The sequence below is a fragment of the Pseudophryne corroboree genome, chromosome 11, assembly GCF_028390025.1.
Source record: "Pseudophryne corroboree isolate aPseCor3 chromosome 11, aPseCor3.hap2, whole genome shotgun sequence".
Lineage (NCBI taxonomy): Eukaryota > Metazoa > Chordata > Amphibia > Anura > Myobatrachidae > Pseudophryne > Pseudophryne corroboree.
The window spans coordinates 310,209,569-310,236,167 of record NC_086454.1 but is presented as its reverse complement, the minus strand read 5'-3'; the positions used below and the strand labels follow the sequence as shown (position 1 = coordinate 310,236,167).

At 45.8% G+C, this 26,599-nt stretch overlaps 1 protein-coding gene across 2 annotated transcripts in view; it reads right to left on the bottom strand.

The window, feature by feature from the left end:
- Nucleotides 1-26,599, bottom strand: part of SLC9A5 (solute carrier family 9 member A5) — a 362,632-nt gene that overhangs the window by 61,115 nt on the left and 274,918 nt on the right. For both annotated transcript variants that reach the window (XM_063945599.1, XM_063945598.1), the window contains exons 8-13: nt 19,469-19,558; nt 18,669-18,739; nt 17,819-17,948; nt 11,061-11,149; nt 9,490-9,616; nt 8,965-9,129 (exon numbers count right to left, since the gene is read on the bottom strand). In XM_063945599.1, the coding sequence (XP_063801669.1) occupies nt 8,965-9,129; nt 9,490-9,616; nt 11,061-11,149; nt 17,819-17,948; nt 18,669-18,739; nt 19,469-19,558 (672 nt within the window). The remainder of the gene's footprint in view (nt 1-8,964; nt 9,130-9,489; nt 9,617-11,060; nt 11,150-17,818; nt 17,949-18,668; nt 18,740-19,468; nt 19,559-26,599) is intronic.

The following is a 26,599-nucleotide window of genomic DNA, read 5'->3' as shown; positions in this document are numbered from 1 at the left end:
CCCCTCTTCCAGGTTCGCGATCACTGCCCTGAGTGACTCCATCTTGAATTTGAACCTCTGTATGTAAGTGTTCAAAGACTTCAGATTTAAAATTGGTCTCACCGAGCCGTCCGGCTTCGGTACCACAAACAGCGTGGAATAATACCCCTTCCCTTGTTGCAGGAGGGGTACCTTGATTATCACCTGCTGGGAATACAGCTTGTGAACTGCCTCCAATACTGCCTCCCTGTCGGAGGGAGACGTTGGTAAAGCAGACTTCAGGAACCGGCGAGGGGGAGACGTCTCGAACTCCAATTTGTACCCCTGAGATACTACTTGCAGGATCCAGAGGTCCACTTGCGAGTGAGCCCACTGCGCGCTGAAATTCTTGAGACGGGCCCCCACCGTGCCTGAGTCCGCTTGTAAGGCCCCAGCGTCATGCTGAGGACTTGGCAGAAGCGGGGGAGGGCTTTTGTTCCTGGGAAGTGGCTGTCTGTTGCAGTCTTTTTCCCCTTCCTCTGCCCCGGGGCAGAAAAGAGGAACCTTTTGCCCGCTTGCCCTTATGGGGACGAAAGGACTGAGCCGGATAAGACGGCGTCTTTTTATGTTGAGAAGCTACCTGGGGTAAAAATGTGGATTTCCCAGCAGTTGCCGTGGCCACCAGGTCCGATAGACCGACCCCAAATAACTCCTCCCCTTTATAAGGCAATATTTCCATATGCCGTTTAGAGTCCGCATCACCTGACCACTGTCGCGTCCATAATCCTCTTCTGGCAGAAATGGACAGCGCACTCACTCTTGAAGCCAGAGTGGAAATATCCCTCTGTGCATCTCGCATATATAGAAATGCATCTTTTAAATGCTCTATAGTCAACAATATACTGTCCCTATCCAGGGTATCAATATTTTCAGTCAGGGAATCCGACCAAGCCACCCCAGCGCTGCACATCCAGGCTGAGGCGATTGCTGGTCGCAGTATAACACCAGTATGTGTGTATATACTTTTAAGGATATTCTCCAGTTTTCTGTCACCTGGTTCCTTGAGGGCGGCCGTATCAGGAGACGGTAACGCCACTTGTTTTGATAAGCGTGTGAGCGCTTTATCCACTCTAGGGGGTGTTTCCCAACGCGCCCTAACCTCTGGCGGGAAAGGGTATAATGCCAATAACTTTTTAGAAATTATCAGTTTTTTATCGGGGGAAACCCACGCTTCATCACACACCTCATTTAATTCGTCTGATTCAGGAAAAACTACAGGTAGTTTTTTTACACCCCACATAATACCCTTTTTAGTGGTACTTGCAGTATCAGAAATGTTTAACACCTCTCTCATTGCCGTGATCATGTAACGTGTGGCCCTACTGGAAGTCACGTTTGTCTCCTCACCGTCGACACTGGAGTCAGTATCCGTGTCGACGTCAGTATCCACCACCTGAGGTAACGGCCTTTTTAGAGACCCTGATGGTTTTTGAGACGCCTGGACAGGGACTAGCTGATTAGTCGGCTGTCTCATGTCATCAACCGTCTTTTGTAAGGAGCTGACACTGTCACGTAAATCCTTCCATAAAGCCATCCACTCAGGTGTCGACTCCTTAGGGGGTGACATCTCTATTATAGGCAATTGCCCCGCCTCCACATCATTTTCCTCCTCATACATGTCGACACAAACGTACCGACACACAGCACACGCACAGGGAATGCTCTGATAGAGGACAGGACCCCACTAGCCCTTTGGGGAGACAGAGGGAGAGTATGCCAGCACACACCAGAGCGCTATATATAGATATAGGGACAACCTTATATAAGTGTTTCTCCCTTATAGCTGCTGTATTGTTAATAACCCGCCAATTAGTGCCCCCCTCTCTTTTTTACCCTGTTTCTGTAGTGCAGGACTGCAGGGGAGAGTCAGGGAGACGTCCTTCCAGCGGAGCTGTGAGGGAAAATGGCGCCTGTGTGCTGAGGAGATAGGCTCCGCCCCCTTCTCGGCGGCCTTTCTCCCGCTTTTTGTGAAAATCTGGCAGGGGTTAAAATTCATCCATATAGCCCAGGAGCTATATGTGATGTATTTTTAGCCAGCCAAGGTGTTTCTATTGCTGCTCAGGGCGCCCCCCCCTAGCGCCCTGCACCCTCAGTGACCGGAGTGTGAAGTGTGCTGAGAAGCAATGGCGCACAGCTGCAGTGCTGTGCGCTACCTTGTGGAAGACAGGATGTCTTCTGCCGCCGATTTGCCGGACTCTTCTTGCTTCTGGCTCTGTAAGGGGGCCGGCGGCGCGGCTCTGGGACCGAGCTCCAAGGCTGGGCCTGTGAGCGGTCCCTCTGGAGCTAATGGTGTCCAGTAGCCAAGAAGCCCAATCCACTCTGCACGCAGGTGAGTTCGCTTCTTCTCCCCTTAGTCCCTCGATGCAGTGAGCCTGTTGCCAGCAGGTCTCACTGAAAATAAAAAACCTAAACTAAAACTTTTACTAAGAAGCTCAGGAGAGCCCCTAGTGTGCACCCTTCTCGTTCGGGCACAAAAATCTAACTGAGGCTTGGAGGAGGGTCATAGGGGGAGGAGCCAGTGCACACCAGGTAGTACTAAAGCTTTCTATTTGTGCCCAGTCTCCTGCGGAGCCGCTATTCCCCATGGTCCTTACGGAGTTCCCAGCATCCACTAGGACGTCAGAGAAAACACTACAGGATGTACATGTACAGAGATCAGTGTCAGTACCACAGAGCATAGCCACGAGAGGGATAACACTACAGGATGTAAATGTACCTAGATCAGTGATAGTACCACAGAGCATAGCCACGAGAGGGATAACACTACAGGATGTACATGTACTGAGATCAGTGTCAGTACCACAGACCATAGCCACGAGAGGGATAACACTACTGGATGTAAATGTACTGAGATCAGTGTCAGTATCACAGAGCATAGCCACGAGAAGGATAACACTACGGGATGTACATGTACCGAGATCAGTGTCAGTACCACAGAGCATAGCCACGAGAGGGATAACACTACAGGATGTACATGTACTGAGATCAGTGTCCGTATCACAGAGCATAGCCACGAGAAGGATAACACTACAGGATGTACATGTAACTAGATCAATGTCAGTATCACAGAGCATAGCCACGAGAAGGATAACACTACAGCATGTACATGTACTGAGATCAGTGTCAGTACCACAGAGCATAGCCACGAGAGGGATAACACTACAGGATGTACATGTAACTAGATCAATGTCAGTATCACAGAGCATAGCCACGAGAAGGATAACACTACAGGATGTACATGTACTGAGATCAGTGTCAGTATCACAGAGCATAGCCACGAGAAGGATAACACTACAGCATGTACATGTACTGAGATCAGTGTCAGTACCACAGAGCATAGCCACGAGAAGGATAACACTACGGGATGTACATGTACTGAGATCAGTGTCAGTACCACAGAGCATAGTCACGAGAGGGATAACACTACAGGATGCACATGTACTGAGATCAGTGTCAGTACCACAGAGCATAGCCACGAGAGGGATAACACTACAGGATGTACATGTAACTATATCAATGTCAGTACCACAGAGCATAGCCACGAGAAGGATAACACTACGGGATGTACATGTACTGAGATTAGTGTCCGTATCACAGAGCATAGCCACGAGAGGGATAACACTACAGGATGTACATGTACTGAGATCAGTGTCCGTATCACAGAGCATAGCCACGAGAGGGATAACACTACAGGATGTACATGTACTGAGATCAGTTTCAGTACCACAGAGCATAGCCACGAGAGGGATAACACTACAGGATGTACATGTACTGAGATCAGTGTCAGTACCACAGAGCATAGCCACGAGAGGGATAACACTACAGGATGTACATCAGGCATGTCCAAACTGCGGCCTTCCAGCTGTTGAGAAACTACACATCCCAGCATGCCCTGACACAGCTTTAGCATTCTCTGACAGCAAAACTGGATCAAGGCATGCTGGTATATGTGGTTTCACAACAGCTGGAGGGCCGCAGTTTGGACATGCCTGATGTACATGCACTGAGATCAGTGTCAGTATCACAGAGCATAGCCACGAGAGGGATAACACTACAGGATGTACATGTACTGAGATCAGTGTCAGTATCACAGAGCATAGCCACGAGAAGGATAACACTACAGGATGTACATGTACTGAGATCAGTGTCAGTATCACAGAGCATAGCCACGAGAAGGATAACACTACAGGATGTACATGTACTGAGATCAGTGTCAGTATCACAGAGCATAGCCACGAGAGGGATAACACTACAGGATGTACATGTACTGAGATCAGTGTCAGTATCACAGAGCATAGCCACGAGAAGGATAACACTACAGGATGTACATGTACTGAGATCAGTGTCAGTATCACAGAACATAGCCACGAGAAGGATAACACTGCAGGATGTACATGTACCTAGATCAGTGTCAGTACCACAGAGCATAGCCACGAGAAGGATAACACTACAGGATGTACATGTACTGAGATCAGTGTCAGTACCACAGAGCATAGCCACGAGAGGGATAACACTACAGGATGTACATGTAACTAGATCAGTGTCAGTACCACAGAGCATAGCCACGAGAAGGATAACACTAGAGCAGCATTCCCAATATCGTTCCTCGAGGTACAATAACAATTCAAATTTTAGTGATATCCATGTTTAAATGATTTAGTCATGTGTGCTCGAATCTGGATATCACTAAAACCTGGACTGGACCTGGACCTGCACACTAAAAGTGTGCCTTCAAGACTGTGGTTGGGAATGCCTGCTCTAGAGGATGTCCATGTCTTTAGATCAGTGTCAGTACCACAGTACTTATATCTAGATGAGTGTCACAGCAGACAGTAGCTACGAGGTTAATCTAAACACTAGCTAGCTGTACGCAGGACTTGGCGTGTCCGGGAAGGTTCCATTCAGCTGGTTACTCTGGCCTCATTTCTCCTCTGAGGTTTTCTTTCACAGTGTTGGTAGGAAGAGAAAGGAAAAGTCTTGAAATTAATCTTACTTGATAGCCATCTGTGGATAATATTACCCATTGCTAACAAACCGAGTGGCAGCGGCCGGTAATGCGCAATTACGTAAAGAGTGTCTGCTTGTAAATAAACACGAGAACGTTGTCCTGGAAACAGCATTGCGTAATGTTATACGTCTCACTTGCAAAATATGCTAAAGAAACCTATATGTGCTAAGACACAGAAACTCTCGTTACAACACCCGTAGGCCTGACTAAAACATGGAAATAATACAGGCACTTACAGGAGGAAAATAATCCAAGGTGCCTCTATGTTTCACTTCTGGCTGATGAATAAGACAAAACGATGAAACTCACATAAACGTCATTCATACGCAGATGTTAGTCTTTTTCTGTGTTCACAAATATTTAATACACTGGTGAACAGGGGAGCCCTGGATATCTTTAAACCCTGAATTGCTATGGTGACTTGAGGACCAAGTTCGGGAACCAATGCCTTACAATATATAATCGGGGTAGTTGCCTTTAAAGTATTACAGAAAAGCAATAACCAAGTTACAAAATCCAATCTCTGTATCCACCTCTGGATCAATATTATCACCAGGAAAACATTATGTATTTATCGAGCTATTTTGGACCTTAAGACACACGGAAATGGCTGTTTCAACATGTGTAAGGCCAGAGATAAGTGTAGCTGGAATTGAACAAAGGCCCTCATTTCGAGTTAATCGCTCGCTAGCTACTTTTAGCAGCCGTGCAAACGCAAAGTCGCCGCCCACGGGGGAGTGTATTTTCACTTTGCAAGTGTGTGAATGCATGTGCAGCCGAGCGAGACGAAAATGTTTTTTGCAGTTTCTGATTTGCTCTGGACTTACTCAGCCCTTGCGATCACTTCAGTCTTTTGGTCCCGGAATTGACGTCAGACACCTGCCCTGCAAACGCTTGGACACGCCTGCGTTTTTCCAAACACTCCCTGAAAACGGCCAGTTGCCACCCACAAATGCCTTCTTCCTGTCAATCTCCTTGCGATCGGCTGTGCGAATGGATTCCGTTAAATCCATCGCACAGCAACGATCCGCTTTGTACCCATACGACGCGCCTGCGCATTACGGTGCATACGCATGCGCAGTAGTAACCTGTTCGCTGTGCTGAGAAAAACGGCAGCGAGCGATCAACTCGGAATGACCACCAAAATACAGTAGAAAGCAGGAGAAACCGCAGATATTTCTTGCTTTCTGAATGCCAGCCACTGCAGTAATCACATTCGTAGTTTCTTATGGGGACAGCGTTATCTGTGGGGATAGGGTTAATTGGCTAGGCAACATGCTTTTTGGGGGCTTCCAATTGCTGTCAGCCCACTTACATCAATGGAACAGCTCTGGCAGGAGAGGGATCTTGCAATCCCTCTCCAGCAGGTTACAGGTGATTGCAACTTTTTTGCGCCTTGCAAGCACAGCCAGATCGCTGCTCATGTGGTGCAAACCTAGAAGTAATAACTCAAGTGATAACTTTAATTCTACTCATCGCCGGAGCCCGTGTCTCAGTAACAAACTTGATACATACCCTTGAAAAAATATACTTTAATGCTGCAACCTGTATTGTAATTTTAGGTAACAGATCAGAATATAAAAATAAATATGTCCCTACGGGGGATACCATCCAAAAGCTCAGCTCACACTAGTGTTATTTTTCTCCCCATCCTTTGACAGGCGGCAGTGAACCAACATTAATGTCAGGTTCTTCCAATTCTACTGCAGAGTGGACGTGAGCTAAAAAATACTTTCGGTCCAATAAAAACATTTCTGTGAAAGGCAAAGATTTTGTGAAATGAAATCTAGGTCTCTTAAAAAATTTTGACTGAAAAAAACAAAAAAAAAACATTTCTATAACGATTTTTTCTTACTATAAATGGAGATGTTACAGTCAGGAATGTTGAGTATAAAAGTTCTTCAGAAACTTTGTCTAAGGAAAATATCAGCACAATTGTAAGATTAGGGAATATAGGGGGTCATTCCAAGTTGATCGCTCGCTAGCTAGTTTTAGCAGCCATGCAAACGCTATGCCGCCGCCCACTGGCGAGTGTATTTTAGCTTAGCAGAAGTGCGAACGCATGTGCAGCCGAGCTCTGCAAAAACAGTTTGTGCAGTTTCTGAGTAGCTCTGAACCTACTCAGCGCTTGCGATCACTTCAGCCTATTCGTGTCCGGATTTGACGTCATACACCCGCCCAGCGAACGCCCAGCCACGCCTGCGTTTTTGCAAACACTCCCTGAAAACGGTCAGTTGACACCCAGTAACGCCCCCTTCCTTTCAATCTTCTTGCGGCCGCCAGTGCGAAGGAAATCTTCGCTAGAACCTGAGCACAACCACAAAGAGCTTTGTACCCGTACGTCGCGCATGCGCATTGCGGGGCATACGCATGCGGAGAAATGCAGTTTTTTCACCTGATCGCTGCGCCGCGTAAATCGGCAGCGAGCGATCAACTCGGAATGACCCCCATAATCTCTGTACATGTTTAGTCTCTGTGAATGCCCAGTGACACAGTCATGCTCACCAAGGGGGAGTTCGCAGGAAGGGCGGGATGCCAGCCGACCTCAAACTTTTTTTAAAGCGCCAGTAATTTACAAGGCATGGTTTTGCCTTAAAAATTATGCCCGTTGTAAAAAAACGTCCAAGATCATCCAGCATCCCGCGCCTCCGGTCGTTTCAAAATGTGCAAATGAGCCCAAACATTGCACATTATTTTTTTACATACATACACTCACCTTTTACATACATGTACCCATTATTTTACAAGAAACACGTGAAGGTGACTTGGGGGGTCATTCCGAGTTGATCGCTAGCTGCATTTGTTCGCAGCGCAGCGATCAGGCTAAAAAATGGCAGTTTTGTGCATACATATGCGGCTCAATGCGCTCGCGCGACGTACGGGCACAACGGACGATGTAGTTTCGCACAGGGTCTAGCGATGCATTTCAGTCGCACTGCTTGCCGCAGAGTGATTGACATGAAGTGGGCGTTTCTGGGTGGCTACTGACCGTTTTCAGGGAGTGTGCGGAAAAACGCAGGCGTGTCAGGAAAAACGCAGGCGTGGCTGGGCGAACGCTGGACGGGTTTGTGACATCAAATCCGGAACTGAATAGTCTAAAGTGATCGAAAGCGCTGAGTAGGTTTTGAGCTAATCTGAAATGACACAAAAAAAATTTTGTAGCCATGATACAACCGTTCGCACTTCTGCTAAGCTAAAATACACTCCCAGTGGGCGGTGGCAAAGCGTTTGCACGGCTGCTAAAAACTGCTAGCGAGCGATCAATTTGGAATGACCCCCTTGGTCTATATGGGTGCAAGGATTTGTAGCTACTAATGAAAGGAGGTGAACGGTTCTAGGTGTCAGTGTCCAAGTTCCCTCTGGTCTTTCTCATTGGTAGCCGAACTGAGGATAAGCACGCCGATAAACTTTCCATACACATTCCTAATGCTGCCGGATGCTTGACTGGCGGACATTCCGAAACACCCAGAACCCTCCATCCCACCAGAGTCTGATTGCTGCGTATGCGCAGTAGCACAGCACGGGCCCACAGAAAGAAGTAATCTCATTAGCACTCACTTTACTTCTTACACATCGCAGGAACGGGCTCCTAACTGGGCTCCTTATTACCACGACATATGGCGAAAAGAAATTATAATTATTGGAGACTAGTCCTGACTGGTAAATGTGAATTTAAAAAAAACAACCTTGTGATTGCATGTTCTACGTTCTGTAAAATCAATGTAGTACATTGAAAAGTTACAAGTGAGAAACGTAATTAAATTGTGGTTAAGTCTGACTATTTTGCTGGCTCTCGATCACATTTTTCAAATGCCAGGGGTGTACATGTATGAATATAGGTAAAACAGATAATCGTAGCTAAATACTTCCAGGGGCCCAAAGCAGCTGGGACAGTCAGGCCACGGGGACTATTGATGATGTCATGTCCCCGCTCTTACCTTCTTGCGTCCATCTTTCTTCACACGTGACTTGGAGGAGCAGATGTTGTGTTTTGTGGATTTGAAAGACTCCAGCCGACGCTTCATATTCTTCTGGAAAACCTCTTTTTCCTGGCGCTCCTGCTCGTCCTGGGTCATAAAGTGGCGGCTGTAGCTGGCTTTGCACTGCAGAGACAGGCCACAGTGGTATAAAGCCCATCTGCACAAACTATAAGACCATGGTACTAAAAAGCTGTTAGTTCTACTGTCTGCAAATTAGTGTAACAGGCAGGACTAATACCTGTCCTGGCATCTAGAACATATACTGTAGAAGTTACTGTGCCACAAACCTTGGGAACATTATAGCCCAGCATAATTCCTACAGCCAAAAATTCTAAAGTCAAAAATATTTTCAAAACCGAACTGAAACTCTTCTCGCACACTAACTGTCCTACCTGTACATTTACGTGGAAAATACAGATTAAAGGTCTATATTCTATACTTGAAAACCTGGAAGGTTTAAAGAGTGATCCGATCACAGCTTACCATCCGGCGAGGTTTATATAAGCCTCCTCTTAGCACGTGATGCATGACGGCATCTTCCCTGTCCCTCCCACTGCGCACCGTGTCAATGGCCTGCAGATCCAGACAGGCCTTGCTGCCGTTCTCCCTCCTGAAACGAATCGAGAAGAAAAAAAAATGCAGTTTATTTAAAAAAAAAATGGTGAAAAAGCCACTACAGTAGAAAAGTATTATTTTTATAGACAAATACACTGTTCCACTTTATATAAATTATTCACCTTAAGATGACTTTTACTATGTGCACAAGCGCCCCTGCAGCTTTTACTTTCTTTCATTGCTGAGCCAATCTAGCACCAGCGATAGCAATGCACCGGGTTGCGCATCGCTGTCGCTGTGGGGGGTACACACGGAGAGATCACTGCTTAAAATCTAAGCAATCTAGTCAGATTGCTTAGATTTTAAGCAGCGATCGCTCCGTCAGTACCCCCCTATAGACATGCCTCTGTAGCCTGAGGTAAGGTGCATATTTTTGCCCTAGAATATGAATCGGAGTCCCAGCCTGTATCTATCCCTGTGATCAGATTACCACTTGTCTAAAGGGGGGTACTCACGGAGCGATCGCTGCTTAAAATCTAAGCAATCTGACTACATTGCTTAGATTTTAAGCAGAGTTCACTCCGTGTGTACCCCTCACAGCGATAGCGTTGCGCAGCCCCGCGCATCGCCATCACTGGTGCTAGATTGGCTTGCAGGCAGGCCAATCTAGCAGGTCGCTCACTTCACCCGTTGGGTGAAATGAGTGCCCCCCCCCCCCCCCCCCCGTCTCGCCCCGCACGCTCAGCACACGCCTCTCCCCAAAATCGGCCCGTGAATACGGCCCTTAACTCACAGAAGAGGGGCAGATGTATTAACCTGGAGAAGGCATAAAGAAGTGATAAACCAGTGATAAATGCAAGGTGATAAACACACCAGCCAATCAGCTCCCATATGTAAATTAACAGTTAAGAGCTGATTGGCTGGTGCATTATCACCTTGCACTTAACACTGCTTTATCACTTCTTTATGCCTTCTACCCCAGAATTTGTTGAAACCACCTTCCCTAATGCGTACGCCACTAGTAAGTGTTGTAGTCCCATGCAGCAGGCTTCTCTACGGCACCATCACAAACCGGTGCAGGGACTGTCACTCATCCATTACAGAGGTGCTAGGGGACAACTGCTCTATCCTGTGTGACTAGGAAGGATGGAAGTCTATAAAGGCGATACTACTAGACGCAGGACCCATGAGATATTGGGCAAACAATGGCAACAATTAATAGAATACAACGCCGGTCTGCACTGTGCACGGATTCACTATCAGCACACCTTTTTCTCTGTGTACTGTTATGTGTAGTGTAATGTTAAATCCTAAATGCGATTAAAGTTTTACTTATGGAACTTTTTCTATTGTTGTCAATACACCGGGTAGACAAAAGAATGTTTTGGGTGGTGCCGGTCTAGAGACACTAAGCCGATATAACAGTCCGAGAAAATATTTCACATCACTGTGGTCAAATATCACAGGCATAGGGAGAGGCGGCTTATTCTATTACTTACAAAAGGTTGGTCACAGAAGTCTCTGACATGGAGGCCCGACTCGGCATTGACGGTAAAGACAGTCTATCGGAGGACAGTATATGACCTCCCTGTAGGAAAAATAACCACAGGATTAGGAAGTGTTTGGGAAACGACAGTCGGCAACACAGATTGTCCAACACTGGCACTGAGGCTGGCATCGTCGGAGAAGGCCTCATGCGGAACGCTTATCATGTGCAATAGAGACACGCTGGAGTAAGACGTTTGGCTATCTGTGTTTCAATGATAGAACTGTCACATAGCTATCTCACTCTCCCCCTTCCTGTATTATTCTACTTTATAGAAATATCGCTCTCTAAGCCAAACTATAATATAACAACATAGTAGGTGAGTTCAGACGTCACTCAATCAAGTTTATAGAATACACATTTTCTGGAAACGGTATGTGGATTGAATTGTGTTACAGCTATGCAGAAACACGGTGATCTGATTACATTCCGCTCCCTAAATTTACAACAGAAGTAAAGGTTATCTTTCTCTTTACACTACTAGACTGTCTGCTGAATGTGTCTCCTCCTGATTTGCATAGGACACAACTGACAAAGATGAAGGAGACCAGTGAATACAGAAATACATATGAAACAACCTATAATGTGTTCTGTATTACTGGACTACTTTTCTTTAATGATCAGTGAACTGTCAGCAGACCTTCTGCCCTGATCACTGGATACGACATAACTCAGCTCTGCCACAATCACGGGATACGACATAACTCAGCTCTGCCACAATCACTGCATACAACATAACTCAGCTCTGTCACAATCACTGGATACAACATAACTCAGCTCTGTCACAATCACTGGATACGACATAACTCCGCTCTGCCATGATCACTGGATATTAAATAACAGCTCTGCCACGGTCGCTGGATATGACATAACTCAGATCTGCCACGATCACTGGATACAACATAACTGAGCTCTGCCGTGATCACTGGACATAATTCCACTTTGCCCTAATCAATGGATACGACATAACTCCGCTCTGCCACGATCACTGGATACAACTGCATTCACAAATGGAAAATTCCCCTTTCCATTAATTTTTCCCCCTTAAAATCTACAATTCTAAACGTGGATAACTTAGAATAAGTTATAATAGTAATAGTAACTCTGCATTAAGTTACCTTTATACATCTACACTGCTCAAAAAAATAAAGGGAACACTAAAATAACACATCCTAGATCTGAATGAATGAAATATTCTTATTAAATACTTTGTTCTTTACATAGTTGAATGTGCTGACAACAAAATCACACAAAAATTATCACTGGAAATCAAATTTATTAACCCATGGAGGTCTGGATTTGGAGTCACCCTCAAAATAAAAGTGGAAAAACACACTACAGGCGGATCCAACTTTGATGTAATGTCCTTAAAACAAGTCAAAATGAGGCTCAGTAGTGTGTGTGGCCTCCACGTGCCTGTATGACCTCCCTACAATGCCTGGGCATGCTCCTGATGAGGTAGCGGATGGTCTCCTGAGGGATCTCCTCCCAGACCTGGACTAAAGCATTCGCCAACTCCTGGACAGTCTGTGGTGCAACGTGGCATTGGTGGATGGAGCGAGACATGATGTCCCAGATGTGCTCAATTGGATTCAGGTCTGGGGAACGGGTGGGCCAACTGCTGACACATTCCAGCCACATGAGGTCTAGCATTGTCTTGCATTAGGAGGAACCCAGGGCCAACTGCACCAGCATATGGTCTCACAAGGGGTCTGAGGATCTCATCTCGGTACCTAATGGCAGTCAGGCTACCTCTGGCGAGCACATGAAGGGCTGTGCGGCCCCCCAAATAAATGCCACCCCACACCATTACTGACCCACTGCCAAACCGGTCATGCTGGAGGATGTTGCAGGCAGCAGAACGTTCTCCTTGGCGTCTCCAGACTCTGTCACGTCTGTCACATGTGCTCAGTGAGAACCTGCTTTCATCTGTGAAGAGCACAGGGCACAAGTGGCGAATTTGCCAATCTTGGTGTTCTCTGGCAAATGCCAAACGTCCTGCACGGTGTTGGGCTGTAAGCACAACCCCCACCTGTGGGCGTCGGGCCCTCATACCACCCTCATGGAGTCTGTTTCTGATCGTTTGAGTAGACACATGCACATTTGTGGCTTGCTGGATGTCATTTTGCAGGGCTCTGGCAGTGCTCCTCCTGTTCCTCCTTGCACAAAGGCGGAGGTAGCGGTCCTGCTGCTGGGTTGTTGCCCTCCTACGACCTCCTCCACGTCTCCTGATGTACTGGCCTGTCTCCTGGTAGCGCCTCCATGCTCTGGACACTACGCTGACAGACACAGGAAACCTTCTTGCCACAGCTCGCATTGATGTGCCATCCTGGATGAGCTGCACTACCTGAGCCACTTGGGTGGGTTGTAGGGAGGTCATACAGGAACGTGGAGCCCACACACACTACTGAGCCTCATTTTGACTTGTTTTAAGGACATTACATCAAAGTTGGATCAGCCTGTAGTGTGTTTTTCCACTTTAATTTTGAGTGACTCCAAATCCAGACCTCCATGGGTTAATAAATTTGATTTCCATTGATAATTTTTGTGTGATTTTGTTGTCAGCACATTCAACTATGTAAAGAACAAAGTATTTAATAAGAATATTTCATTCATTCAGATCTAGGATGTGTTATTTTAGTGTTCCCTTTATTTTTTTGAGCAGTGTATAAAACAATATTTAAAAAAAAAAAAAAACTAAGGCCGTTGCATTTGTAAATGCTTTCGGCCCCTTGAAAAGTCGATATGGGTCATTCATACGTGAAGAGGCGTTGCGTCTTTGATCCCGGAATTTACCACGATTCAGCTTTCTGCGATTGCTGGGTGGGCCGGGGCTCATTAGCACATCATCTACATATGACCGCTCTCACTAGCTGGGTGTTACTGTTGTTACCGAAATAATTGGTCTCAAATATCTGCCCTTGTGGTCAGTTCTTTTCTTTCTAACAATTATCAAGTAACAGAGTGGAATATATTGTGACTTCCTACTCTGACAGGGATTAAACTAAAGCACGTTCCCAGAATGTTTCTTAGGAGTTTATACGCGGGAAGTGATCCCTGTGAAACGTAATCTCGTTAGCAGGAAGAGCAGTATTGCCTTTACTTCAAACGATCTGTCATATTTAGCGAGAACTGTAAAATCTGCATGAAAACGTTCTGTATCCAGGACCTGTCCCCTTGTAAACTGATGCCACAACAGGCTCCGCTGTAATCCCTTTAAATGTCAACGGTCTGGTTTCATGAAGGCCTTGACTGAAGATTCCACTCCTATATTAAAATCGCTGGAAGGGAATATATTTTCCAAATTATATTAAGTTGGTCGGATCACTAGGAATCAAGCCACTTGAAATAAAATAGCTTCCAATGATCCACTAGGCAGCATTGGCAAGGTCCCACGGTGTGAGCGAGACCCACGTGTGCTACTCTGTGTAACCTAGCTGCTGCACAGACTATAGCGCAGTATATCAGTGCAGATGGCGAAGCACAAGGACAAGATGAAGGTGGGACGGAGATGAGATCACATAAGCTATGTCCGCACCGGCAACGTATAAATGGTTCCGCCTGAGGCCTTGCCGTCCCAGGCCTGACTCATGCTGTGGCACACATGGCTATCTATTTTTAAACGGCTGTCCGGGGCTGGGTCCTGCTCCGTTTCTGGATCGCAGCTGTGAGATCAGTGCCCTCTCATCCTTCCTTGTGGGGAAGAGATGGGTTTGCTGACTCCACAATCTGCTGCTTTTCCCGAGTCATCAGAAATTCCAGGTGTTCCCACATCACCCACTCCCAATATTTCATACCAGATTTATTCATCCTATCTCTTCCGTCTCTGATTCAGGGGCAGATTTATTAAGCTCGGTGAAGTGATAATGTGGAAGGTGATAAAGTACCAGCCAATCAAATCCTAACTGCCATGTCACAGGATGGGTTTGAAAAATGACAGCGAGGAGCTGATTGGCTGGTGCATTATCACCTTCCACTTTATCACTTCACCAGGCTTAATAAATTTTCCCCTCAGTCACGTGTTCCCATGGCCTACACACACAGAATATGGTTCACTAGAACCAGTGACATTTCATCTATTGCTATATAAGTCCTACTGTATTTAGGGGGTCATTCCGAGTTGATCGCACGCTGCAGATTTTCGCTGCCCTGCGATCAGGTCTCTCTACTGCGCATGCGTATGCACCGCAATGCGCACGCGTGTCGTACGGGTACAATGCGGATCGTTGCTGAGCTATGGATTTAACGAAGAATCCATTCGCACAGCCGATCGCAAGGAGATTGACAGAAAGAGGGCGTTTATGGGTGGCAACTGACCGTTTTCTGGGAGTGGTAGTGAAAATGCAGGCGTGTCCGGGCGTTTGGAGGGCGGGTGTGTGACGTCAATTTCGGCACCAAAAAGACTGAAGTGATCGCAAGGGCTGAGTAAGTCCAGAGCTACTCTGAAACTGCACAAAGTATTTTTGCAGAGCTCGGCTGCACAGGCGTTCACACACTTGCAAAGCGAAAATACACTACCCTGTGGGCGGCAACTATGCGTTTGCACGGCTGCTAAAAACAGCTAGCGTGCAATCATCTTAGAATGACCCCCTTAATGTGAAGGGAAATGGTTTGGGAAGAGAAGATTGTTGAACCAAACAACCTAGCAGAGAACGTCTCAGCGAGCCCAGCGTTCTGAACCGCTGACCCACGTAGCTTTTAAGAACTTACATCTCTCTTAAGAAACCATAATGCTCTTTTAGTACATAAAAGTCTTTTTTCTTTAGCTGTAGGTGGATTAATGGTCATACTCTGTTCTGTTCCGACATAGTAACTTCCTACTCTCTTAATAGAGAACGTTGATTCACTCGTAAACAGATAACATAAGAGACAGCTACAGAGCCGGTATTCTATGCAAGGGACATTTTATTTGGCATTTACAAAGGCCACACACACTTTTGGCGTACAAAGGAGGACAAGCTTAACGGAAAGCTAAGGCAAAACTAATATCCCTCCATAGAATAGAGGGGGTCATTCCGAGTTGATCACTCGCTGGCTAGTTTTAGCAGCCGTGCAAACGCTATGCCGCCGCCCACTGGGGACTGTATTTTAGCTTAGCAGAAGTGCGAACGCTTGTAAAGCCGAGCTCTGCAAAAACAGTTTGTGCAGTTTCTGAGTAGCTCTGAACCTACTCAGCGCTTGCGATCACTTCAGCCTATTCGTGTCCAGATTTGACGTTATACACCCGCCCAGCGAACGCCCACCCACGCCTGCGTTTTTTCAGACACGCCTGCGTTTTTGCAAACACTCTCTGAAAACGGTCAGTTGACACCCAAAAACGCCCCCTTTCTGTCAATCTGCTTGCGGCCGTCAGTGCGACTGAAAACTTCGCTAGAACCTGTGCAAAACAACAAATGACTTTGTACCCGTATGTTGCGCGTGTGCATTGCAGTGCATACGCATGCGCAGAAATGCTGATTTTTAGCCTGATCACTGCGCTGTGAACAACGGCAGCTAGCGATCAACTCAGAATGACCCCCAATATTCTATGGCCTGCGATATCCTAATCTGGTAGCTAGTGTACAACGCGGACCTTTTCTTTGCAGATAGTGTTCAAGGGTGTGGTACAAAATGTTAACATGTTCTGAATGCCAACATGGACCGGAGGTCAACATAAAATTTTGATATTCACAATGTCAACATTTACATAATGCCGACATTACCAGAATGTCAACACTGTGAATGTTGACAGTTAGTAAGTTGACCATGCAGTTTTGCGTCGGTAAGAATCACTAATCCTAACCACAGCCTAACCCTAAAATCGAGTCAGCATTATGAACTAATACCGTGTTCAATGCAGACTCTCTTTATTGATGCTAAAGTTGGCTAGTGTACAATGAAGACAGTGGAGAACAATGGCCCTCATTCCGAGTTGATCGCAAGTAGCAACTTTTTGCTGCTCGTGCGATCAACTAGACGCTGCCTATGGGGGAGTGTATTTTAGCACAGCAGGGCTGTGATCGCTTGTGCAGCCCCGCTATGCTAAAAACGTTTCCTGCAAAACAAGACCAGGGTCAGACTTGCTTACCCTGTGCGACGGATCCAGTGACGAAGGTTCCGAGATTGACGTCAGACATCCGCCCTCCAAACGCCTGCGTTCGGATCTCCGTGCCCGGAAAATGGTGAGTATCCGCCCCGGAACGCCTCCCCGCTGTCAATCTTCTTGCGATCGCGCTAGCAATCACTTTCTACTCTCTTCTGGTCGTTGCCTGGCGACGGCTGTCACTGGGCAACGACGCGCATGCGCTGTTCCCACCCGTTCGCACCGCAGTGAAGAACCGCTGCGTGCAAACGTGTAGAAATGACCCCCTCTGTACAGCCCTTTCCTTGTAACTAGAGTGTAACTATGGAACAGTGCAGATCCCGTTCTTGTGGCTAGTATACAAGGAAGATACATTTCCTGGTGGCCAGTGTACATGTAAGACTACTCCTTTCAATTGGTCTAATGTAAATAAAATGCAGAACTACATTTTGGCAGCTAAATGTCTTGCTTAGAGCATTAAGAAAAAACGCTCACCCCAGTTTATGTACAGAAACGGGGGAAACATATATCACTGACCTGTAAACTATTACAGCAGGCGTATGACTTACTGTACATGCATTGCACCTTATAACAGTAATCTTTATGCAGTACATTGGTATGGCTGACTATAGACAGTGTTTACTGAATACCTGATCTGCCAGACTTAAAGCGTCGCGGATGTTCAGTTTGTAGCAAACTTCCCATATTTCATCTTTGATTCGATACGCAGATTTCCTCATCAGCCATTGGCTCAGATACTTTTTGTCAAATTGCTCCCACCTATCAGAAAGAAAGAAATTGCTAATGAATACAAACAGAGAGAAACAGTCTAACATGCTTAGAAGGATACTGGCAAATAACATCTTGAGCACTTTTTGGGGCCTCAAATAATATTGTGACTAGTATTTTGGACCCCTCAACTGCCGGCTGGCTAGCTATTATTCCTGGTATTGCAGCAGGGAGGGGACTCTGGTTTAGGTCCTTCGCCTGCAGGAAGAGTGCCAATCTATGACCATCTCCAGAAAGGGTGGGAGGGTAAGAGCATGGTGTTCTGAGGGAGATCGGCTGTGTCCGTCAGGCAGCCAGTGAGAGCTGTGATCGGAGGGAGGGGCCTATCCAGCTCCTACTGCGCAGAACCTGGACTAACACACGAGCTGGTTGTATAACAAGTATCATTATTAATGTCTTCCCAGCATGATGTACATTACTTGAATTCATCTTGGGGTTTTTTATCTACAAATGACATCCTTAAAGCATGGCTAAGTTTATTACCGCATCACCTGGGGTGTGAAGGGCCCACTAGGAAAATCAGAGGCCTACAATCACATGTAACCAGCACGCAAAGGGTGCAGTTTTAGGTCAACCAGCCTGAAATATGGCTTCTTTCTCTAGGAGGTCAGGAGGATCTGTGATGTAGGAATAAGGTCCTCTGGGCATCTCAATGACACAAGTCCAACACAACGCCAGCCAGTGTAAGCTCCAACTCCCAGCTTTACTTACTTGTCTCTCCAATGGTGGTAACCATGGTGGCCGATGATATCCTCTACAGCCGCCATAATGTGGTCAAAGGCCTTGAGTAGAGAGACCATGTCATAATCAGCACATTTCAATGGCAGGTCAACTTGTTTTGTTAAAGATCAAACATTTAAAGGGTTTTCCACCTACCAGCAACTTCATTGCATTAACTTACACCAGTCCACCTACACCAGGGCTGGCCAAAGCAGTCCTCGAGATCTACCAACAGGTCACATTTTCCAGACCATCTAGCTAGTGCACAGGTGTAGTCATTACTAATTAAGATGTGCTGCATTCATTCCTAACTGACAATTCTACAGGTCTCCAGGAGGCCTGGAAAACATGAACTGTTGGTAGATCTCGAGGACCGGTTTGGCCAGCCCTGACCTACACTAATTCTTCTTCTTTTATCCTTCCTATATGTACACATACCCTTCCATGTATTACTGTTACATTAGCACAGTTAGTGGCAATAAAGTAATAAATTATAATTTTTTATGTGAACGCAGTCGCTGTCTGCATTTGAAGGATCATCTAACACTCTGCTCACTATGAGGATCTATCATAGCACTCTCCAAAAATAGCCCCACATTCTCCATACCATGGTCATGTTCTCCTCTCCCTGCCCAGCTACCAATCGGCTACTCCCCCCCACCCCACCCTGAACCACAGAGAAGCTGCACCCGACTCTGTGGTCTGAGGAGGACATGTCATTAGATACCATGGATGACTTGCTGGGGATGGACGTTCTACAGCTGCTATGTGTGAAGGTCTCAGGGACTTACATGCTCTTGTAATTCTTCATTTAGGGTTGGCTTGTGGTGGTCTCGTCTCTTCACTTTCAGCCACTTTACAAGAGGTTTAATGGTCAGACCCTGAAAGAGAAGGGAAGGATGTCTTATTTTATAGCAAATATTAAGTTATCTGTATACATTTAGGAAGCACTCAATCTGGTGTACCTGTTGGCTTTCCAAGTTACACTGGATTTCCAAGTTAATTCCAGAACGTATTCAATGTATTTAAGGTGCACACCTGTCACCTACACATTGGAAGCAGTCATTTTGTGGGTTGAATTTATATCTATAAGGCTGCAGCCAATCAGTTCACTAGCTCCAAATGTCATCACTAAAAAATTCATAGCTCCTCCCTAACGCCTAACGGAGATAAAGTACCAGCCAATCAGCATCTAACTGCCATGTTACAGGCTGGGTTTGATAAATGACAGTTAGTAGCTGACTGGTTCCTTCTCACTATCCACTCTATCTCCATTCTAGGCTTAGTAAATAGACCCCTAAGTCACAAATGAAATAAAATCATTAGCCATCGGCTTTTATAACATATAAATATATATTTCCATAGTATATAAATATATATATATATATATATATATATACACACACACACACACACACACACACACACTATATATATATATATATACACACACACTATATATATATATATATATATATATATATATCTCCAAAAGATTCATCTGGCACTCAGATTAAAATTGCTGTAGGTGCCCTCTTGTAGGGGACTGCCCCCCTGTATGCAATATCAGAGGAGGAAAGCGACACTCAGAGTCTCCAAATAATGGCCCTCATTCCGAGTTGATCGCTCGCAAGGCGAATTTAGCAGAGTTGCTCACGCTAAGCCTACGCCTACTGGGAGTGAATCTTAGCTTCTTAAAATTGCGACCGATGTATTCGCAATATTGCGATTACAAACTACTTAGCAGTTTCAGAGTAGCTTCAGACTTACTCGGCATCTGCGATCAGTTCAGTGCTTGTCGTTCCTGGTTTGACGTCACAAACACACCCAGCGTTCGCCCAACCACTCCCCCGTTTCTCCGGCCACTCCTGCGTTTTTCCGGAAACGGTAGCGTTTTCAACCACACGCCCATAAAACGCTGTGTTTCCGCCCAGTAACACCCATTTCCTGTCAATCACATTACGATCGCCGGAGCGATGAAAAAGCCGTGAGTAAAAATACTATCTTCATTGTTAAATTACTTGGCGCAGTCGCAGTGCGAATATTGCGCATGCGTACTAAGCGGATTTTCATTGCGATGCGATGAAAAATACCGAGCGAACGACTCGGAATGAGGGCCAAAGTACATAAAATAACAAAGATGCTTTTTATTTCAACGTTTTCGGGGGGTTTCCTCCTGAAACTTTGAAATAAAAAGTATCTTTGCCATTTTATAGACTTTATTTGGAGACTCCGAGTGTCGCTTTCTTCCTCTGATACATATATATATATATATATACACCAAAAATAAGCAGAATTCCACTTAATTTCCAAGACTATATGAATTAGCAGTGATGTTCCAGTAAACAGTCACACCAATGCCTGGTGGCTGCACAAAGAAAGGAAGAAGAGCCGGAGCATTACCTAGGGTATGTCAAAAAGGTCATTATAACAGCCGCTTTTTGAATTACCATAACATTAAATAAAAAAATTAAATGCAATATAGTAAAATCATCGTAAATGAGAAAACAACATGCAGTTTGTTATATATAATCAAATAATCCAGAGATGGGGATTTTCCATTTCTTTAGGCCATCTGTAAATTCCTTTTCCTCTTGGGGCTGTCTTTATTTCAGGCCATTGATTCCTAAGGAAATTCTCATTATTTCCCAATGTCCTGAATGTTCAAACACTAAACGAGGTGAATGATAAATAGTTATCTGACACCCATTGTTATTCCCAATAGAAGAATCAGCTCTGGCCAGTAAACAGGTTAGTGACGGTGAAACGAGACCTTCCAGACATGGGGGTCAGGTACCGCAGGGAATTAGGAGAAAATGTTAAATAATAATGATACGTTTAACCAAGCAGGATCAGGTATAATAAAAGGAGCCTTTGTCAAAGCAAAACAAAGAGATTATCTGTGATTCTTTGTGTCATGTCATCAAAGGGTTCCAGCTGGCTGAAAACAATGATTGCTCCTTAATTATGGGTCTGCGCTTCATACTGGCGAGATATATATATATATATATATATATATATATATATATTTTTTTTTTTTATTATTATTTTTTTTTTTTTTATATTTTGTTACATATGGGTGGTAAACTATTGTTAATAAAGTTTTTCAAAAAGATAAAATGAAAAGTTCTGGATAGAGTTTAAAGGTGACGGAGCAGATGTATTAACCTGGAGAAGGCATAAGGAAGTGATAAACCAGTGATAAGTGCCAGGTGATAAACACACCAGCCAATCAGCTCCAATATGTAAATTATCTGTTAGGAGCTGATTGGCTGGTGTGTTTATCCCCTTGCACTTATCACTGGTTTATCATTTGCTTATGCCTAACCCAGGTTAATACATCGCCCCATTGTATGGCTCTCTGTGTTCCGCTGTGGTCCCCAGTAGCTGTAGAAGTCAGGCTGGCACTACTCTCTATTGTTGCGTGAAAGGCTGAGCAGGATGTTACGCTGTGGAGGGCATCAACACCCTTTTGGCCCAGTTTAGGCAGAAAGGAGGGGAAGAGAGCCTATCATCCTGGAATCGTTCTTTCTACAAGCAACCATGACAGATATGATGCACGGCGCATCCACAGAAAGTACAATTACATTTTTTATATTAACTTATTCAACTCCAACACAAACTCCTTCAATTTAGAGCAGAGTCCAGCTGAGCCTTTGCCTAGCATATAGTGTAACTTCACTTTATTGGTGCCGGCCAGCTGGGTGCAGCAGGTGGTCTTAGCTTCTATAGGGGATCTGATGGAGAACAGAATCGTGAAGAAAGGACCCACCTTGGCCGCATTTAATACTGTACAACAGGGATGGGGAACCTTCGGCCCTCCAGCTGTTGTTGAACTACACATACCAGCATGCCTTGCTACAGTTTTGCTATTTGGTCATGCTAAAACTGTTGCAGGGCATGCTGGGATGTGTAGTTCAACAACAGCTGGAGGGCCGAAGGTTCCCCATACCTGCTGTACAAGCACAGCATTCCCAATCGACATATAACACTATAAATACACAGCAATGAATACATCACTGCGGAGAAACGCCAAGTGGGTTTGGCCCTTCTTTTCAGAAACAGTCTTCAAAGAGTGCACCCCTTACTGGTTATACCATCCTTACTGGTTATACCATGTGCTCACACATTAAATGTCTCCCTCATCTGATTACACCATTTAGCACTGTACCCCACATTGATCCTTTAGAGTGTAAGCTCTCACGAGCAGGGCCCTCTTCCCTCATGTGCTTATCCTTTTCTTACTTTAATAATCTTCAACTGTACCACATCCAGCAGTCTTCTGCCACCTGATACTTATTCCAGTGTCATCTGCTGATGTAACTATGTGTATTTACCCTGTACTTGTCCTATACTGTCATCAACTGTAAGTTGCTGTTTTCCTGTTTGATTATTTATGTACTCTGTAATTGGGCGCTGCGGAACCCTTGTGGCGCCATATAAATAAAGGATAATAATAATAATAATAATGCTAGTAAAATGTACGAATGCGGGTCTAAAAATGTTGATTTGCGCTTCCAGTTACCCCATACAGACTGACAATTCTACACAATGGGGGAAGGGGGGGGGGATGTACAGAGCCTTAGAAAGTGATAATGTGGAGAGAGATAAAGTACCAACAAATCAGCGCCTAACTCCCATGTTCCATGGCAGTGTTTGGAAAAATAAGATTTTAAACCTACCGGTAAATCTTTTTCTCGTAGTCCGTAGAGGATGCTGGGACTCCGTAAGGACCATGGGGATAGACGGGCTCCGCAGGAGACATGGGCACTTTAAGAAAGACTTTGGATCTGGGTGTGCACTGGCTCCTCCCTCTATGCCCCTCCTCCAGACCTCAGTTAGAGAAACTGTGCCCAGAGGAGACGGACAGTACGAGGAAAGGATTTTTGTTAATCTAAGGGCAAGATTCATACCAGCCACACCAATCACACCATATAACTTGTGATATACTATCTAGTTAACAGTATGAAAAACAACATATCATCGGTCCAAAACCGATGAAACTATAACATAACCCTTATGTAAGCAATAACTATATACAAGTCTAGCAGAAGTAGTCCGCACTTGGGACGGGCGCCCAGCATCCTCTACGGACTACGAGAAAAAGATTTACCGGTAGGTTTAAAATCTTATTTTCTCTAACGTCCTAGAGGATGCTGGGACTCCGTAAGGACCATGGGGATTATACCAAAGCTCCCAAACGGGCGGGAGAGTGCGGATGACTCTGCAGCACCGATTGAGCAAACAGGAGGTCCCCCTCAGCCAGGGTATCAAACTTATAGAACTTTGCAAAGGTGTTTGACCCCGACCAAGTAGCAGCTCGGCACAGCTGTAGTGCCGAGACCCCTCGGGCAGCCGCCCAAGACGAGCCCACCTTTCTAGTGCAATGGGCCTTAACCGATTTTGGTAACAGCAATCCTGCCGTAGAATGCGCCTGCTGAATCGTGGTACAGATCCAGCGAGCAATAGTCTGCTTTGAAGCAGGGCCGCCAACCTTGTTGGCTGCATACAGGACAAACAGTGCTTCTGTTTTTCTGATCCTAGCCGTTCTGGCCACGTAAATTTTCAAAGCCCTGACCACATCAAGGGACTCGGAATCCTCCAAGTCACGTGTAGCCACAGGTACGACAATAGGTTGGTTCATATGAAAGGATGAGACCACCTTAGGTAGGAATTGAGGACGGGTCCGCAATTCCGCTCTATCCATATGGAAAACCAGATAGGGGCTTTTATGTGATAAAGCCGCTACTTCCGAAACTCTCCTAGCCGAAGCTAAGGCTAACAACATGACCACCTTCCAAGTGAGATATTTCAACTCCACTGTTTTAAGTGGTTCAAACCAATGTGACTTAAGGAAACTTAACACCACGTTAAGGTCCCAAGGCGCCACCGGAGGTACAAAATGAGGCTGAATATGCAGTACTCCCTTCACAAAAGTCTGTACTTCAGGTAGAAAGGCCAATTCCTTTTGAAAGAAAATGGATAAGGCTGAAATCTGAACTTTAATGGAGCCTAATTTTAGGCCCAAATTCACTCCAGTTTGTAGAAAGTGAAGAAAACGGCCTAGATGGAATTCTTCCGTAGGAGCATTCCTGGCCTCACACCAAGAAACATATTTTCTCCATATTCAGTGATAATGTTTAGATGTCACGTCCTTCCTAGCCTTTATTAGCGTAGGAATGACCTCATCCGGAATACCCTTTTCCGCTAGGATACGGCGTTCAACCTCCATGCCGTCAAACGCAGCCGCGGTAAGTCTTGGAACAGACAGGGACCCTGTTGCAACAGGTCCTGTCTTAGAGAGAGAGGCCACGGATCTTCTGTGAGCATTTCCTGCAGATCCGGATACCAGGTCCTTCGTGGCCAATCCGGAACAATGAGTATTGTTCTCACTCCTCTTTTTCTTATTATTCTCAACACCTTGGGTATGAGAGGAAGAGGAGGAAATACATAGACCGACTGGAACACCCACGGTGTCACTAGGGCGTCCACAGCTACCGCCTGAGGGTCTCTTGACCTGGCGCAATACCTTTGTAGCTTTTTGTTGAGACGGGACGCCATCATGTCTATTTGGGGCAGTCCCCACCGACTTGCAATCTGTGCGAAGACTTCCTGATGAAGTCCCCACTCTCCCGGATGCAGGTCGTGTCTGCTGAGGAAGTCTGCTTCCCAGTTGTCCACTCCCGGAATGAACACTGCTGACAGTGCGCTTACATGATTCTCCGCCCAGCGAAGAATTCTGGTGGCTTCCGCCATTGCCACTCTGCTCCTTGTGCCGCCTTGGCGGTTTACATGAGCTACTGCGGTGACGCTGTCTGACTGTATCAGAACCGGTTGGTCACGAAGTAAAGTCTCCGCTTGACGTAGGGCGTTGTATATGGCCCTTAGTTCCAAAATGTTGATGTGAAGACAAGTCTCTTGACTTGACCAAAGACCTTGGAAATTTCTTCCCTGTGTGACTGCTCCCCAACCTCGGAGGCTCGCGTCCGTGGTCACCAGGATCCAGTCCTGAATGCCGAACCTGCGGCCCTCTAGAAGGTGAGCACTCTGCAGCCACCACAGGAGAGATACCCTGGCCCTGGGGGATAGGGTGATCAACTGAAGAATCTGTAGATGTGTTCCGGACCACTTGTCCAGTAGGTCCCATTGGAAAGTCCTCGCATGGAACCTGCCGAAGGGAATGGCTTCGTATGATACCACCATCTTTCCTAGGACTCGAGTGCGGTGATGCACTGAGATCTGTCTTGGTTTCAATAGGTTCCTGACCAGAGTCATGAGTTCCTGGGCCTTTTCTATCGGGAGATAAACCCTTTTCTGGTCCGTGTCCAGAATCATGCCCAAGAAAGTCAGACGAGTCGTAGGAACCAACTGCGACTTCGGGATATTGAGAATCCAGCCGTGTTGCTGTAACACTTTCAGTGAAAGTGATACGTTGTTTAGCAACTGCTCTCTTGATCTCGCCTTTATGAGGAGATCGTCAAAGTACGGGATAATTGTGACACCTTGCTTCCGCAGGAGCACCATCATTTCCGCCATTACCTTGGTGAAAATTCTCGGGGCCGTGGAAAGACCAAACGGCAACGTCTGAAATTGGTAATGACAATCCTGTACCGCAAATCTGAGGTACGCCTGATGAGGTGGATAAATGGGAACATGAAGGTATGCATCCTTTATGTTCAGAGATACCATAAAATCCCCCCCTTCCAGGCTGGCGATGACCGCTCTTAGCGATTCCATCTTGAACTTGAACCTTTTCAAGTATAGGTTCAGGGATTTTAGATTTAATATGGGTCTGACCGAACCGTTCGGTTTCGGGACTACAAACAGGGTCGAGTAATATCCTCTTCCTTGTTGGATCAGGGGAACTTTGTCCACCACCTGTTGAAGACACAATTTGTGAATTGCATTTAACACTGTCTCCC